The sequence below is a fragment of the Erythranthe guttata genome, chromosome 10 (assembly GCF_056151865.1).
Source record: "Erythranthe guttata isolate IM_541 chromosome 10, IM_541, whole genome shotgun sequence".
NCBI lineage: Eukaryota > Viridiplantae > Streptophyta > Magnoliopsida > Lamiales > Phrymaceae > Erythranthe > Erythranthe guttata.
In genome coordinates this window covers 12,107,138-12,126,653 of record NC_142542.1, presented here as the reverse complement: position 1 = coordinate 12,126,653, position 19,516 = coordinate 12,107,138, and the positions used below count along the sequence as shown (strand labels likewise).

Genomic DNA, 19,516 nt, shown 5'->3' with positions numbered 1-19,516 from the left:
AATTTTCGTCTCTTAGTTTTACCTTGATTTCACATTCACATTTGGTCATGTTTAGTCACATACAAAGAACAAATTTAGCCCCTCATGTTAAACAAAATTCAACATTTTTGGTGATTTCTATCAATTTTCCATTAGTACCTAAAGGAAATCAAGCATGTGCCCTTTATTGTCTTAATTGACGGACTATAGGTATATTGACGGAAAAGACAAATAATGTAAAATAATTGAAAGATCATAAAATAACAATTACAAGGGTCATAGTTATAATTTTCTATTTAGATATTATTGATCATTTTATTGGTAAATAAAAAAAGTCGCGTTTACCAATTACAAGGGTTAATATCGTAAAATTATATTATTCAGAAACAATAATTTTTCACTTATCGAACAAGCAAGCTTAAACACTCTACATTCAGCATTCATAAATTGATCTTATTCGTTGAGTAATGTATTCAACATTCAACGTTCAATGCTTAATTATGTCAAACACAACCTTAATTGTTGACTCATCCTTAATTGTTGACTCATTATACGCATGCTAGAATCAAACTGAATATGATTAAGACTTAAGAATAGTAGTTATACAAGAATTGAATTCTGAATTAAGGACGAATATGAACTTCCATGGTTTCTGAAATATGTCGTTGTCGTGTAATGGAGCAAAATACATGGCCTCTTGCATGATAAAAGTTTTCATGATCCCATTTACAAATATTTTTTTCTTCAGGATTTTGTATTAGTACTATAGATCTACGTCTTTTTTTTTTCCCTTACTCAGGTAATTTTTCGGGCTATAGTTAGATTCTGTAACTATAGTGAATGTTAGGCACTAGTAAATATAATCAATCGTTATAGAGAGCAAACAATATAAATATATTTGTTTTAGCCATAAATCTAGTACTATTAAAAAAATACTCTAATTAGCAAACTTAATTTTTTTTCCCATTAATTTCAATAAGAATCCAAGAAACTGCTACAAATCAATAAAAGAAAAGTAGATGACAAAAACAATAAAATATAGTAATTAAGGTGAGGATTAATATTAATCCTAGATGCATGATATCGGCCCTCCCTCCATAAACCCTAAGGTTGCATTGGACAAAAATCCAACAGACAAATTGTTGCAAATAGAATGGATAAACATGTATGGGTATTGAACCTGTACCAGTACCTGAAATTCCAAAGGTAATCCTACGGCTGATCGATGTACTAGTGTGTATCCGGTTGCATTAAACGTACTCGACCAACCGTTTTGTGCAATAATATTTGTTCTCGACCAATCCGGCGACATAATAAACCGGTAGAAAACGGTCAAACCATCGTAGTTCAAATCATGATACTTTCCGGGAGAGAAAGACAAGCCTATATTCCACTGCGCGGTCGCATATTCGGAGGAAGAATTGAAAGGGTTGTGGACGAAAACCGTAGCCCCTTCAACCTTGAAAGTCGGGTATCCGTATTCGATAAAGACGATCAGAGCCAACAGCACCAAATGTACGGTAACTAGTGCTGATCCAAAGAGATAATGCTGCCGGTTTCGATAAACGGATGCAAAGAGAGAGGCGGCGCAGCCATTGGAGGAGGAAGAGGCAGGTGGCAGTGGTGGGGCGGCATGGCTGGCGGAGATAGGGTAGCCGTGTGGGATCGGTATTCCGATGTGTACTTGGTCGGAGGCTTGAGGTGGTGTAGCCTTTTCTTGATTCATCGTACTTGAACTTGAATTGCAATGGAGGTGTGTTTGCAGGGTTTTTCAAGTTTGTTTTTCCAACAAAATCCAAATATATAATGAGACCAAATTAGGTCAATATATAATGAGATCAAATTAGGTCATGACTAGGGGTGGAAATTGGAACGAAAATTCCGATTTCCGCCGAATCCGATCCGAAATATTCCGATTTTGGAACAACTTTTTCAATTCCGAATTCCGAAATTCCGATTTCCGAAAATTCCGAAAAAAATCGGATCGGAATCGGAAATACATTACAGAATTTCGGAATTTCCGATTTCCGATCCGAAATTATTCCGATTATTTCCGATTATTTCCGATTTTTTCCGATTTTTTCCGATTTTTTCAATTATAATATTAATATTTATTACTATATATAATATATAATATATGTATATATCTATCCGCCTGTACTAATTAATAGTATATTACTAATATTTTTTTTACAATTATTATATATATATATATATATATATATATATATATATTATTATTTTTTAATTTTCTAAAACATACAAAAGTCAAAAACTCAACATTTATTAAAATTACTTCGAAACCCTAATTTCCCGACTCTCTCTCTCAGCAATCCGACCGTTCTTTCTCCCCCACCACCACCAGCGCCTTCTCCGACCACCACCACCACCACTGCCTCTCGGTTCTCCGACGACCACCACCACTAGCGCATCTCGGCTCTCCGACGACCACCACCACCAGCAGCGCCTCCCAATTCTGCGACGACCACCACCACTTGCGCCTCCCGATTCTCCAACCACCACCATCGCAACCAGGCCTCCCGGCTCTCCGACGACCACCAGCAAAGCCGCTCTCTCTATCGGGTATTTTTAGAATAAATCTAATTTAATTGATTCAAATTTAATCTTCATTCAATTGATTTAATTCAATTGTTGTGTGTTTTTGTGTGAGATGTTCTGTTTTGCTACTGTGTCGGTGCTCATTTTTTTTTTGTTTTTTTTTTTTTTTTTTTGGGAAAATTCTGAAAAATTCCGAAAATTTCCGAAAAATTCCGAAAATTTCCGAAAAATTTCCGAAAATTTCCGAAATATTTCCGAAAATTTCCGAAAATTCCGAAAATGAATATTTCCGAAAAATTCCGATTTTCCGAAAATTCCGAAAAAATCGGAATCGGAATCACTTTTTGAATTCCGAAAAAATCGGAATCGGAATCGGAAGTCGTTTTGGAGTTCCGAAAAAAATCGGAAATTTTCCGAAACACCCAAATCCGATCCGATCCGTCCGATTTCCACCCCTAGTCATGACTCAAGTGGTTTAGATTCCTAGTTCAACTAAACTCCATCCTTCAGTGATTTTAATTGGGGTGTGATTTTATTTGGTTCTATGTATTTTCAATCAATTATCTTTTAATAGGATTTATTTCATTGTGCAGGCAATTCGATTCTTTTTAGCTAATTATCCCCGATAAACTCGTAGTTAGAGGCTTGTTGCAAATACATGTAACACTCCAAAAAAACACGGAGAGTTTTAACAATTTGAATAATACAATCTCTCTCTCTATATATATATTTATACATAGGGTCCTTACTCTTTACAAATAAATCCATCAATGGGTACTTATTATTTATATAGAGATCTAGACAATAATTTTTTTACAAATAAATCCACACATGGTTCAAATGTTTGTAAAAGACTAAAATAGCCCCTCATACTTTAATATGCTCCAATTTCATTCTGAATTTAATTTAATCTCAATTTGACCCCAAATTTTACAAATTATTTAATTTTGACCCAAAACACATCTTTATGGACAATTTCGTCTATCACCGTCGTTCTCCGGCGTTGACTTTTTTTTTTTTTTGCTTCCGGATTTTTTCGCCGGTTTCTGGCGTTGACTTTTTTTTCCTCCTGATTTTTCAAACATCGGTTTCCGACGTTGACTTTTTCGATTTTTTTTCTTTAACATTTTTTTTTCATATAAACAACAATAATACTGTGATTGACAGTAATATTAACTATATTAATGTTAAAAACAGTAAAATTAACTATAATACAGTTTAACACAGTAATATTGCTATATTAATCTCTAGCACAGTATAACACAACAAAACTCATTATTATTGTATAATAGAGTAATATTACTATGTTGACCGTTCAACAAATGTAAACATAATAAAAAGCCAAAAGAATTAATATTACCGTGAGTGACAGTAATATTACTATAACAACAGTAATATTACCATCAACCACACTAATATTACAATAATAGACAGTAATATTATTTACGTTACTCCGTGAATAACTCAAACAAACAAAAATGTCCGAGCGAAATAATAATATTGATGTGGTTGGCAGCAATTTTACTATAACAACAGTAATATTACCGTCAATAACAGTAATATTATTGTGTTTACAGTAATTTTACAATAATCAACAGTAATATTATTACGTTACTCCGTGAATAACTCAAACAAAACAAAAAACCCAAACAAAAATAATAATATTGATGTTGTTGACAATAATAATAATAATAATAATAATAATAATAATAATAATAATAATAATAATAATAATAATAATAATAATAATAATAATAATAATAATAATAATAATAATAATAATAATAATAATAATAATAATAATAATAATAATAATAATAATAATAATAATAATAATAATAATAATAATAATAATAATAATAATAATAATAATAATAATAATAATAATAATAATAATAATAATAATAATAATAATAATAATAATAATAATAATAATAATAATAATAATAATAATAATAATAATAATAATAATAATAATAATAATAATAATAATAATAATAATAATAATAATAATAATAATAATAATAATAATAATAATAATAATAATAATAATAATAATAATAATAATAATAATAATAATAATAATAATAATAATAATAATAATAATAATAATAATAATAATAATAATAATAATAATAATAATAATAATAATAATAATAATAATAATAATAATAATAATAATAATAATAATAATAATAATAATAATAATAATAATAATAATAATAATAATAATAATAATAATAATAATAATAATAATAATAATAATAATAATAATAATAATAATAATAATAATAATAATAATAATAATAATAATAATAATAATAATAATAATAATAATAATAATAATAATAATAATAATAATAATAATAATAATAATAATAATAATAATAATAATAATAATAATAATAATAATAATAATAATAATAATAATAATAATAATAATAATAATAATAATAATAATAATAATAATAATAATAATAATAATAATAATAATAATAATAATAATAATAATAATAATAATAATAATAATAATAATAATAATAATAATAATAATAATAATAATAATAATAATAATAATAATAATAATAATAATAATAATAATAATAATAATAATAATAATAATAATAATAATAATAATAATAATAATAATAATAATAATAATAATAATAATAATAATAATAATAATAATAATAATAATAATAATAATAATAATAATAATAATAATAATAATAATAATAATAATAATAATAATAATAATAATAATAATAATAATAATAATAATAATAATAATAATAATAATAATAATAATAATAATAATAATAATAATAATAATAATAATAATAATAATAATAATAATAATAATAATAATAATAATAATAATAATAATAATAATAATAATAATAATAATAATAATAATAATAATAATAATAATAATAATAATAATAATAATAATAATACTAGTAGTAGTAGTAATATGTTTTTCAATGGATAGAAAAGCTAATCTATTCAGTCTTTCTTGAGACATAGTTGACCGAAAGTAAGATTTAAGCAACTTCAACTCTGAGAAACTTCTCTCTGCAGAGGCAACTGTAACATGTACAGTGAGGAGTATTCCATAAGCAATCCATGCATTTGGGAAATAAGTGTTCATTTCTTTCAAATAATTCAATACTCCAATTGCCTTTTCAATCTCTTTTGGCAAAAGTTTTATTAACATTCTCAATTTCGAAAACAGTTCTCGCCCATTAACATCAGAACATGTACCACATTTCAAATGTTCTTCAAGTTTCATACAACTTCTCTCCAAGCTTTCATCATCGACAAGTTTCCATTGTTTTATATTCCACTAAAAACCAAATACGTCTTCAAACTTTTGGAAATCTTCAAATCTTACCCTTAATAAAGTAAGAGCTTGATCAATCACAAAGAAGACAAAGTTTATTCGAAAGGATTCTTCGGATCTTAGGGTAACATCTTCATTGTCGTTCTCATCAAAGTGTTTTTTTCGACGGGTAACTCGTTTCTCTCGAAACATTGGTTGAATACCCATTTTTTTTCTATAACTTCAGCTTCATTCCTGGCCTTCTCATATCCGGTTTCTCTATATTTTTCAAGAGAATAATGAGTCCTTTAAACTGTTCCAAAGCAACATTCATATGCATTTCTTCATTTTGAAGAGTCTTGCTAACAATATTCACAAATGATAATAAGTCATACCAAATAACCAAAGTTAATAAGAACTCAAAATTCTCAAGCTCGTTTGTTACGAAACCAAGAGCCTCACTGGTTGCTGCCCCATCTTCATTGCTATTAGCCAAATCCAATAAAGCATTCCTTATTTCTTCGGTTTGAAGAAGTAATGGTTTTACGCTTTCAAGGCGACTTTCCCATTGTGTTTGTGACAATGGCTTAAGTGTTAGGCCACTCACATTATCTTTTAAGATGTTCCATCGTTTTGTTGAAGCTGAAAACAAACAATATACGCTGAATAATGCCAAAACAAAATTTACCTTGTGAACAACAACCAGCCATATCACTGAGTGCATGATTGAGACTGTGGCAGCCACATGGTACATAGAATGCTCTTGGATTTTGATCCAATAATCTTTTTTGCACACCTTTATGTCTTCCTTTAATATCAAGTTAAAGATTTTTTAACGCCTCTTCAAGTACGCTGAAAAGTCCAAGTCATGTGGTATCATCTACTTTGAGAAAGCCCAAGAAGTACTCTTCCACTTTCACTGGACTTACCGTAACATCTACACATCGAATCACAAGAGTCATTTTTTCTTCATGACTAGAATCTGGAGTACAATCAAGTATAACTGAGAAATACTTTGTTTTTTTTATTTTCTCCACTATCGTGCACTTGACCTCGCTTGCCAATAATTGGATCAATTCATTTCGAATTTTGGGACCAAGATAATGAGTGTGAATCTCACTCATTTAGATTCGTCTGACATGCTCCTGCATTATAGGATCAAATATTGCCATCATCTCAATGAATTTCAAAAAGTTTCCATTGCCATCTTCGAAAAGTGTCTCATTACTACCACGTAATGTCAAGTTTTGATGTGAAAGAGTTCTAACAAGAGCAGTTATCCTTAATAGGACTTGTCGCCAATAATCCTTCTCTCTATTCATCTTTTCTTGCAAAGATTTATCAATTGTTTCTCTTTTACGCATTCTCGTCTCGGTTTCAATCCACTGACTCATGCAAATAATATGATCGTTACTGGATTCATGACCCTTTAGCCTACCTGAAATATTTTTGCAAGCATTAAAATCTTCCGTGGCCAATTGCACTTTAACTCCGTCTTGCTTGAACAATTTACAACAAAAACAAAATATCTTATCTCCAAGTTTTGAGTAGACTAACCATTTCCTCTCTTGTTTTTCTCCATTTGTTAGTTGTTGCGTATAATGCACAGAAGAGAAATGTCTCATTTGATCATCAAGAGGGTACTCAAAGTTGATATCCACAGCTCGTATTGGACCTCTTTCTACTATCAAGTCCTTCATTTTCCGATCTAGCTTAATCCAATTTACCTGGTCGTCTATGTTCAACTGTTTCGTATCTTCTTTTGCTTCTTCGAATGTTAGCCCACTAGCGTCTCCAATTTCGATATTATCTGTTTGGATCTTTTGTTCATTATCGACAACAACATGAATTCCTTCTTCATTCTCAACCTCATTCTCGTGTACTTCTTCCAAATTAACTTCATCTTCAACCACAACTTCATCTTCAACTACAACTTCATCTTGAACTCGGTTTATATGCGGAAAAAAATAAAAAATGTCATCCTTTTGCGAGTTTGTACACTCTTCTATTCTTTGTTTTTTCTTTCTCTTCGTATCCCCGCACTCAAATTTTCTAGGACCCATAGCACTACAAAAAATATAAAAAGATACAAGACCCTAATTATTAAACTCAAAGTACAAACTCATTGATTATCAATAAGTGGACAACAAATTGATAAAAGAAATATTATGAGAGTGGAGGCACAAACCTATTTTTTATTGTTGTCTCTCGATCTCTCTGTTGTATTCTTCAATCTGCCTCTATTTTTTATTTTTTTTTGGGGGTTGAAACCCTTGTTTCTTTCTTCCGAGTCAGTGAGTTGGTGTGCGTGCGTATGTGTTGTTGCTCTGTATTATTTTTTTGATTTCCTTTTGTGATTTTTTTTTTAAATAAGACTTTATCAATGTTTTAGTTGGACTCTTTTAAATAGTCAAAAAGAACAAAAACTGCTTTTAGTTGGGCCAGAACAAGAAAGGGTTCTTTTTAGTTGGGCCAGAACAAGGAAAAAAAACTGTAAAAATAGTCAAGGTCAACCAGAATTTGAACTCGTGACAAACAAAGTCCATAAAACATTCTTTTCCAGTAGAGCTACATACTTTTTTAAAAATTATACGTAAACAAAACTATATATTGGATTTTTCCAAATTTGGAGGCCCTAAAAATTTAAATTTTTCGGAGGCCCAAGGCGGTGGCCTTGCCCGTCATGGGCTTGGGCCCGCCCTGCATGCACGAGGATCTGCAAAAACGAATATTCACTACATTAGTTTTACAAGCACAATATTAGAACATAAACAATAAACTAATGACTCCATCTTTATCTTGACGCCGTTCTTGTGCAATACTCAAAACTAGTGACTCCGATTATGCCAGCCTCCTCTCCGCTCGGTTGAACTCCCTTCAACGCTGAATCCCTTCAGTCGGCAGATCGATCTCCTCCCGAGATCTTTTTAAGCCCCTCTCCTGAAGAACCGATCTTTTTTTTTTGTATAGAAGAAGCAAACTTGTGATAATCCTTCAATCTTGGTGTTTTCAAAGACTTGAAGCCGGTATATTTTCAAATTTTTATATTCCCATCAGTTAAAGAGTGATGTTATTTCCACCACCAAAGTATCTTAATTCACCACCAAAGACATATAAAATGTCATAAATACCCCTCAACTTTATAATTCACCACTCTTCCTTATATTCGGTTAATCCTCATATGTTATAAGTTATTTCTAGCTATATTTAATTTTTTTTTTTTTTTTGCAATGAAATATTTACTACAACATATTTAATCTTTCATACTAGAGGACCTGAATATTGGGGAAATAGGCTAAACACCCCTTATTTCAAACTTATATAGGTGGGGATCCAATTTGTTAGATAAATATAGGTGTAGGTCCCTTGACTCAAAATAATAATATAAGTTAAATAAAATTGTTAGTATATAGACATAAACACCCTTAATTAATTAGGGAAAAAATCCCACATATTACTCTCTCATTATCTCCAATCTCACGTCTTTATTTATTTATAATCTCACATTTCTCTTTCTCCTGGTCTCTCTCACGTGCGTTACCTCTCTTTTTTTTCAAACCTTTTTTTTCCTTTCTTTCGAATTCTGTTTTTGTGTTTTTTGTTGAAGAAATACATAGACAAGAATCCAAATGATTTATATGAGGGAATATGAATAGATAGAAGAAAAAAAAAAGAAGGCAGCTTTACATTATGAGATTATCTCTTGGTCGACAACAAACACCTCCTTGGTTACAAAAGGTTAGTTATTTGCTTCTCCCTGTCTCTCTAAATTTATTTATAGTGAATTTATATTTTTTGATGCATTTTTAATTGATTTTTTGCTTCACCAAACACCAAAAAGAATTTAAATTGACAAACTAAATTTGAAACATAAAATTGAAAACTGCAAATAGCAATCCGTAATAATAGATTTTTTGCAAATTGTGAATTCTATTTTTTGGCATGATTTTGTTGTTGTGTTTTGCATTTGCGTACTATGTATTTTAAAAAAAAATTAACTTTTACTTGTTTTTGTGTGAATTTAGATGATGTTTGGCGACGTTTTGTGGCGACCTTGCGACGGGACGTTTGGCGACGTTTTGTGGCGGATTTGGCGACGAAAATAATTCGTCGCAAATAGTAAAAAATCGTCGCCAAATACAAAATTTCGTCGCCAGTCGACCATTTTGGCCTAGTGTGTTTACTTAGATGATACATATTTGACTTTGCACTTTGTTGTTTGCATTTAGTCGAGTGTAGTATGTTGTCTGCAGTTAAATAATACATATTATAATTTTTTAATTGGTGTCTGCTGTTTGCATTTGACGTTTGTATTTGATGAAGTTTGAGAGTTTGAATTTTTGCAGAATTTTTTTTTCACAAATGACGTTGTTTTCTTAATTAAAATTGGGAGAGAGAGAGAGAGAGATTTTGGGGTGGGGAATTTGATTTGGTAGAGAGTTTTAGGGAATTTTATTTGGTAGGGATATTTTTATTTTCCGTATTTTATTAGGGGTAGTTTAGACGCTATAAAAATAATAAATATAATAAAAATAGGGAATTAGTAATTGGATTTATACATATAAAAACTCTTATAGGAGGACCTATAGCAAATTACCCCCTATTATGTAATTCTTTTTAGGAAACGAAATTATAGTAAGCCAAGTTGGCCAATTATGGAGGAAGTTTCAAGACCTTCCATAAAAACACTCTTAGTTAACTTGTTTTTTCAAGAACGTGAATTCCTTCTCTTTTTGAGATTTGGAAATGTTTTTCTCTGACGAAAGTATTATTCACGGAAGGTGGAGATGGTGAAATTTTGCTGTAAAGATTCTAGTGAAAATGGTGGGGTTTTTTTTATAAATATTTTAATTAGTTTAGTGATGGACAATTTATAAATTTGTAAGAATATAGGTGAAAGAAGAAAAAAGGGGTAAACAGAGAAATATATTTATTTTGGTGGTGAAATAAGATATTTTGAGGTTGGAAATAGCACGTCTCTTAGTTAAATTTGCTGGCCAAATAATAGAACAAGTATTTAAGAAAAAAAGAAAGAAAAAGAAAGAAAATAATGTGCATTATATTAATTAATTTATTATATATATACTTATATATATATATATATATATATATATATATATATATACATTCAAGAACTTAGAAAAAAAGAAATTATAAAATAAGAAAAATATCTAATAAATCTGGTGAGAATTAATAAGATCTTGGTCCTCACTCCATAATCCCATTGGTTGTGCTCTACGACGACGACGAAAATCAGACAAACATAATTTTTCTAACCTTTGAGGGAACAATGCAATAATGTGTTCGCATTTGCATGCAAATAATTCGTCCCAGCCATGTTTTCTGCAGATTGTGTCACAATTGTTCTCGATCACTTATTGTCGTTCGACGTAGAGCTAACGAAAACATCCAAATTACTGTAGTTGAATTTTCCATTTCATGAGAGAACGATTCATGAAACAATGATTCAGAAAAAAAAAATATATAAAGTAAGTATAGTAGGGTTTTTAAATTGCAATTTCATCCAAATTTTTTGATTATTTATAGTTAAATCCGATTGGGTTTATGTTAGTTTGTAAAAGAATTTCAGAGGGTTGATGCGATCTCTCGAGTATCATAAATATTTCCTACGAAACGTAAGATCTATTCTTTAATATTTTTCTCTTCATTATCAAAACCCTAGCACAATACGACTATTTAAAGAGAATAAAACCCTAGAATCCTAATCTAACTAGGAAACATAATTACCTATACTAATTAAATACTTAATATATATCCTAAACCTAAACACACGACATTGAGCGATCTCTCGAGTATCATAAATATTTCCTACGAAACGTAAGATCTATTCTTTAATATTTTTCTCTTCATTATCAAAACCCTAGCACAATACGACTATTTAAAGAGAATAAAACCCTAGAATCCTAATCTAACTAGGAAACATAATTACCTATACTAATTAAATACTTAATATATATCCTAAACCTAAACACACGACCTTATATATATTATAAATATACTAATCTAATTAATTAATAATAAAATACTAACTATTAATAATTAAATAATATATTAAAATAATATTTCGTATCAAACCACCCCTCTTGAAATGAACCTTGTCCTCAAGGTTCGAGTCAATTTGGTCCCTCTCCTTTGCGTTTCCACCTATGTTTGAATGCCTGTATACTTGAACACCTTAACTCCTGGTACGTGAATGGTGTCTTCGTATTCCAATCCAAACTCCTTTTCCTATTGGGTTGACTGGCATTTAAATGGTGCTCCACAAAATTTACAGCCACGAAGTTATGAACCAAGAACTTGTGATTTTTCTTAATAGAATAATGAATTAATTTAATTGAATTTCCATGGTTCGCCATATCAAAGGTCAGATCTTTGACCATAAAATCCGACCTAATATTTTGATCTCCGCACTGGTCTAATTTCTTCACAGCAATATCATCACCATAGAAAATTTCTAATTTGATATTTTGATTCGATGCAGCTTCATCATGTACACGGTCCTTCTTTTCCGCGTCACAACATTCCTCAACTATCAATTGGAATTCTTCGGTTTCTTCCCTTAGATAAATTTTCATCTTCGTCCCAAATTACTTCTACCGAATCCGGTGATTCTTCTTTCGCAGCATTAACGAAAATTTGAGCCTCTTCAAAAAATTCATCGTCGTCATCTTCCTCAGCCTCTTGCGGTAGTCTTGGCATTGGTGGCGGCGGCGGATCTTCAAAAAAGTCATCTTCGTCCTCTTCCTCTTCCTCCGACAATAGGCTCGGCGGCCGCGGCAGTGGCGTTGTTGGCCGGCGGTGGCGGTCGCTTCGACTCTTATAATGGCGTCGTCCTTGGCTTTGTTCGAGCAACTTTTGGACACCAATCCGTATCTTCTCCACGGATTTCTCCAATCGCTCTAAACGTTTTCTCTCGGACGGCATAATTTCGCAAAGTGTTGATGTAATCTCAACTTTGCTCCAGCGTAGCTTTGATATAATCGCTGCCTTGCTAATGAAGCGTTGGTGTTAATCGCAACTTCGCTCTGATACCAATTGATGCGATCTCTCGAGTATCATAAATATTTCCTACGAAACGTAAGATCTATTCTTTAATATTTTTCTCTTCATTATCAAAACCCTAGCACAATACGACTATTTAAAGAGAATAAAACCCTAGAATCCTAATCTAACTAGGAAACATAATTACCTATACTAATTAAATACTTAATATATATCCTAAACCTAAACACACGACCTTATATATATTATAAATATACTAATCTAATTAATTAATAATAAAATACTAACTATTAATAATTAAATAATATATTAAAATAATATTTCGTATCAAGGGTATTTTTAACTTCTCAAGTCAAAACACACACTCCTACTCCCACAATCCGCGCTGCATTTCACGAAAAGCTGTTAGGGGGCTTTTTGGCTTTGATTATTTTTCGTAAGGGGCGTCAATAGGGGCATATTTGGCAGAAACATTGAAGCCAGGGATGATGATATGGCACTGTCGGAGGCGTTTTCCAAGATTAGTGCAGTTCGTTTTTTGAATTTTGTGAATTGGTGTTCTTGTTTTTAATATAATTGTGATTTTCAGCTTATAAATCGATTAGTTAAAGCAAATTGATAGATAATCTATATTAATGATAATTTTGCAATTGTATTTTATACAACATGTTATGAATACCGTGCGTCATTCTTTAACATCTAAAAAGATATTTGCGTACACTTAAACTAACAGCTAATGTACAGAAAAACAAGAAATCGAATCAATGCATGGCTTCAAACAGAATATAATAAGTAAATCAAAATATTCATTAATAAATTAGAAAAATCCGAGAATAAATAACTTAGAAAAGTAAAAAAGAAAAACAGTAAATCATTAATAATTTATTATCATCCAATATATCATGCAGCAGGGCCAATTGATAAAACTTCAATCTTGCCAACTTTGCTCTTCAATTTCTTAAGCAGAGCAACCGAATCCATTTCTCCAATCACTACCAGCGTTTGAGCATCCAAATCTGACTCGATTGAGAGAACACCTGTTTTTTTTTTTTTTGTAATTAAATATATATAAATAAATTAAAATAGTTGTTGGATTATGATTTATGATAATTGAGATAATGTATTTAAAGTTTATAAAACATACCTGTAATGTCAGCAGCTGCTTCAATTGCTTTCTTTTTTGTTTTCTCATCTTTCATCTCCAACACCTTCATCACCACCTTTTGCTGTGCTGGCTGTATATATATATAATATTAACATGCCACAGAGAGAGAGAGAGAGAGAGAGAGAGAGAGAGAGAGAGAAGTGAAATATAACATAGGGAAATAAATCACCTGATCAGCCATTACAAGAGAGAAGCTAATACGGAAGATGGATGCAGAAAATTATGAAGCTTAGCTTACGAATTATGAATGCAATTAATTAGACTTTTGAAGGGCTATTTATAGTTTATTTTTCATAGAAGTTGTCTCTTCTGTAGTCTTGTAAATGGGAAAAGTCAATTTTTTATATGTTAAATCAATATATTCATGGAACTTTATGCCAAAGAGAAAAAAAAGAAAGAAAGGAAACTATATATCGTGTGAAATTACATACCTTCATATTTTGAATTTTATTTTAATTTAATTTGAAAAATGGAATATACCCTTAAATTTAAATTATCTTCTTTCCTTCTCATTCTATATTGAAATAATGAGACCATATCATATAAAAACGGAACAAATATATATTAGGTTTTAGGGTGTTATGGAGAGTAAGGAAAACTGATTAAAATAGTTTGACAAGATGAAGGAAAATAAAAATGAAGAGTTTATTTCAGCAAAATAAAATAAATACGTTTTATATAAATGTAGATGCATTTTAGCAAGTAATTAATCTTATTTTTTATACAACAATTTTCTTAATTTATTTTCTTTATCATTTATTTTATTTTATTTGTACTTCAATTAAATAAAACGAAAATTGTTTTTTTTTCTTCTTTTTTTTTTTTTTTGTTTTTTGGTTTATATTGTATCACACATCAACTGTTCAAAGTTTTCGTTCGTTTTATTACATTCAAAATGTTTTTTTTTTTTTTTTTAAATTGATCCCGTGTGAATTACTAGAATATCTTATATATAAAAGTATGATTTTCGAAAATTAAAATCATATTGACATTAGAAATTCTACCTATATTTCTAACTTATTGTTGTTGGTCTGTAAAATTTGCTGCATATACCTATATATATATATATATATATATATATATATATATATATATATATATATATATATATATATATATATATATATATATATATATCAGCAACCAAAAGATTAAAACACAGATTAGGTAGACTTCTTGTAAGGAACAAATTACGCGGGACATAATCTTGGTCCTCCCTCCATAATCCCTTCGGTTGTGCTCGTCGACGAAAATCCAACGAACATATTATCGCAATTAGCCTCTAATGTCTTGTCCCCCGTGAAGTCGACCTTTATCGACACCTGGAATTCCAAAGGTAAGCCTTTGAGCAGCGAACGATGCAATAATGTGTTTGTAGTTGCATTAAAATAATTCGTCGCCATGTTTTCTGCAGATGATGTCACAATATTTGTTCTCGACCACTTATTGTCGTCCGACGTAAGCCGAAGGAAAACGTCCAAATGATCATCGTAGTTTAATTTACGATACTTTCCGGCCGGAGAGAAAGACAAGCCCATATTCCATTGCGCTGCCGCATACTCGGATTCGTTATTAGAGTTGTCGTCGACAGTAACCGTTACCCCTTCCACTTTGAAACTCGGATATCCGTTAATTTCGAAAATGAAGAACATAACGAACATTATCAAAATAAAGATAATTACAATTAATACAGAGGCACCGACCGCCCACTTCACTCGACAAGATAATGGTTGATGAGAAGATGTCGAGTGAGAGGCTCCGCTGCCGCCGCCGCCATGCAGGGAGAACACAGGTGGTGGCGGTGCGGCGGCACGAGTGGCGGAGTTAGGGGGACGCGGTGCCGTTGGGTAGCCGTATGGGACCGGTATTCCGATGCTCACTTGTTGATTCATGCTGATTGCAAAGGTTTCAAGGCGTTCAAATTTGTTTCCAACAAATTAAATACCAAATTTGCACTTTTTATTTTAATGAGGCGTGTTCTGTCAATATAATATATATATATATACTGGCAATTTAATTTTCCCCGTGCGATGGGTTGCATTAAAGAGAAAATAAATAGATAATAAGAGCAATTCCGATGGAGGAATTAAATGGTTTAACTTCTATTTTGATGCTCCAAAAACTTAAATTTTCATTTTCAATGGAGGAATTAAATAGGTAGCTAATTTGATATTCAACTTTCGGGATGCAAAAATGCATCTTTGAAAAAGAGGTATCAAAATATTAACTACCCAAAAAACATATCATGAATTGGCATGTCAATCTTAAATATATTTATACTTAGAGCAATTCCAATGCTAAATATTAAAATTGAGTTATTAAATAGTCATTTGATATTTGAGAATTATTTTAATATTGATTTAAAATTCATCTACTCCAACCATGATTATTAAATTAATTATCAACTTTTAATTGGATGCTTAGTAGATTACATTTTTGATAACTCAATTTACAGTAAGTATTTTTACAACTCAAAAGGTGAATTATCAAAATAGAAACCTCATTTGATATCTCCATTGGAGTTAAAGATTTCTAATTTTGATTATGTAAATGGGGGGGGGGGGGGGGGGGGGGGGTTAAATGTTTGAATACTCTATTTGATAACCCGGTTGGAGTTGCTCTTATATTTAAAATTTGATAATTCCTTTAATGCTTGCGGTTGGATTGCGGTTGGAGTAAACGAGTATCAAAATAATAAAATGAGCAACAAATTAATATTTTATGATCCATGTTAATATTATGTTTTGCAAATGGAGTTGATCTAATTTATAAATTGTATTAAAAATATATATATTATTAGGGGTGGAAATCGGACGGAATGGATCGGAAATACCTTATTCGGAAATTTTCCAATTTATTTCGGAAGTTAAAATAGATTCCAATTTCCGTTCCAAAAAAATCGGAATTTCAAAATCCATTCCAATTTCGGAATACATCGGAATCGGCGGAATTTCGGGACTTTCGGAAATTGCATTAATTCTTAATTTTTGTTCCAAAATAGGAAATAATGGTAATTTTAATATTTTTTTCCTAACATTTTCGTGATTTTCCGGCAGAATGCAAGATTCCAAAACAAAGGTCAATAAGATGAAATGTAAACACATGTAAAAATAACATAATCAGTTTATCAAAGCAAACATAGTTCTTGCAAAACATGAATAGAAAAATAATTCAGAATACAGTATATATATATATATATATATATATATATATATATATATATATATATATATATATATATATATATATAGAGAGAGAGAGAGAGAGAGAGAGAGAGAGAGAGAGAGAGAGAGAGAGAGAATCTAAACCATATAAGCATATATCATATATTATATATTTCGGAATTAAAATCAGATCGGAAATCGGAATTTCCAATAATTTTACATGTAATTCCAATTCCGTTCAAAAAATAATCGGAAAATTCGGAAATCGGAATATCGGAAATCGGAATGAAAAAATGGGTTCCGAATTCGGATATTTTCGGATCGGAATTGGCGGAATTCGGAAACTCCATTCCAATTTCCACCCCTACATATTATGCAATATTACGATAATTAGTTGTGAAATTCAAGTTACCAAATAGACTCAAGAAAAGTTAAGTTTTGCTAGCCGATTTGTAAATCTAATTTAGTTATGAAACTAATAAAAAATGCTGGGAAATAGAATGTAAAAAATGAAATAATAATAATAATAATAATAATAATAATAATAATAATAATAATAATAATAATAATAATAATAATAATAATAATAATAATAATAATAATAATAATAATAATAATAATAATAATAATAATAATAATAATAATAATAATAATAATAATAATAATAATAATAATAATAATAATAATAATAATAATAATAATAATTATTATTATTATTATTATTATTATTATTATTATTATTATTATTAATTATTATAATTATTATTATTATAATAATAATAATAATAATAATAATTATTATTATTATTATTATTATTATTATTATTATTATTATTATTATTATTATTATTATTATTATTATTATTATTATTATTATTATTATTATTATTATTAATTTTTTTTTTATTTTTTTATTTTTTTTATTTTTTTATTTTTTTTGTTTGACAAACATTCACTCAAAGATCTACCTTTAATCTACATCCACCAATATGGATATTTGTGTTTGTATGTCAATATGTGCAAGCATGTGAGGCGATAATATCTTTATATATAAAAGAAAGGTTTTGCACCAAAATTTCAATTCCATTTTTGTTAAATATTAGTAAACCTAGGGTTATTTTCCGTAAATCATAAATGAATCGTATTTATTCTTCTTCTTTGTTCGCTTTGAAAGACACGTTAGTTTTTGTTTCCTATTTAATAGCATACATTCTTTTTTTTTTTCATTCCACGCTTTTTATTTTCTAATTATTTTCTTCTTCCTTTTTTATTTTCCCCACCACTAAGCACGATCAACTTCATTATTTTTTCTTAACCATTGATTATGATATTGCAACTTCTCTTCTTATCTGCTCACCATTTTTTAATCCCAACTCCCATAAACTACCCTACACATGTCATCAAGAACAATACTATTATTTTCATCTGTTAACTTTGAAAGTTTTGTTTCTTTCTTTTCGTATACGTAATAATGTAGTACCGAACAATCATTTTTAGTCTATAAGAACTTAATTATCCCCTTCTTTGTCTCCTTAATTCAGATGGAAGGATTCGAAGGACGGAGTAAAGTGAAAACGCAAGTTTGACAAGCAGATAGATCCAATGTGATGATCTCTGAATCCTTTGCTCACTGCATATTTTTGTAAGGCTTCTTCTCTAAACTACCGAATTATTTTGCAACCATATGCGTTGTTTTTTGTTACAGAAAATGTTATTTGTTTTCTCCCATGTTCTTTCCTAGACCTATGACACCAAGACAAGGTTATTATTAAGTTTGTTTGTTTTCTGTAGTTTGTGAAATTTTAATCATCACGTGGGGTGGAAAATGATGACATTGGAATGTTATTACATAGTGGATTTGTTTGGTAAATACTAACGTAATATGGATTTGTTCGGCCCTACACCCGGTAATAAATACCGGGTGGGTCTTCTGCTGCCACGTGTCTCTTTTTTGTATTTTATAATATATTTCCCGTTAGGGTTCACCTTTAGGGGTTTTAGAAAAATAAATAAAGGGACACGTGGCAGCAGAAGACCCACCCGGTGTTTATCACCGGGTGTAGGGTCGAAGGAGCCCGCAATATGTAAGGCACATATAAAAACCTACCTTCCCACGTTCTCTATAAATGTCTCAAGAAAACTTCCTAGTTTTGTTGATACTTTAATCACGATAATTTTTTTTTTTTTTAAGAAAAAAATAAGGAGCCTAATTGATATATGGACTCCCTGTTTATAAATTATGTTGTCAATTTATTTTAACCATGTTCATTGATAAGGAACGTCAAATTGAATTCGTGTTGCAAA

The 19,516-nt window shown here is 29.8% G+C and overlaps 1 protein-coding gene and 1 long non-coding RNA gene across 2 annotated transcripts; one reads left to right on the top strand and one right to left on the bottom strand.

Annotated features, from left to right (window-relative positions):
- Nucleotides 1-6,984: 6,984 nt before the first annotated feature.
- On the bottom strand, nt 6,985-7,923 carry LOC105949773 (uncharacterized). Its single transcript, XM_088824655.1, has one exon. It carries the CDS (start codon nt 7,921-7,923, stop codon nt 6,985-6,987), a length of 939 nt encoding a protein of 312 aa, XP_088680781.1.
- A 1,273-nt stretch (nt 7,924-9,196) lies between these two features.
- On the top strand, nt 9,197-10,223 carry LOC148767532 (uncharacterized). Its single transcript, XR_016033911.1, has 2 exons — nt 9,197-9,598; nt 9,886-10,223. It is a non-coding gene; the product is annotated as an uncharacterized LOC148767532 (long non-coding RNA).
- Nucleotides 10,224-19,516: the final 9,293 nt, after the last annotated feature.

Bases quoted from the DNA above. Each gene is read 5' to 3' on its own strand.
- LOC105949773 (XM_088824655.1), bottom strand. From the start codon at position 7,923: ATGGGTCCTAGAAAATTTGAGTGCGGGGATACGAAGAGAAAGAAAAAA.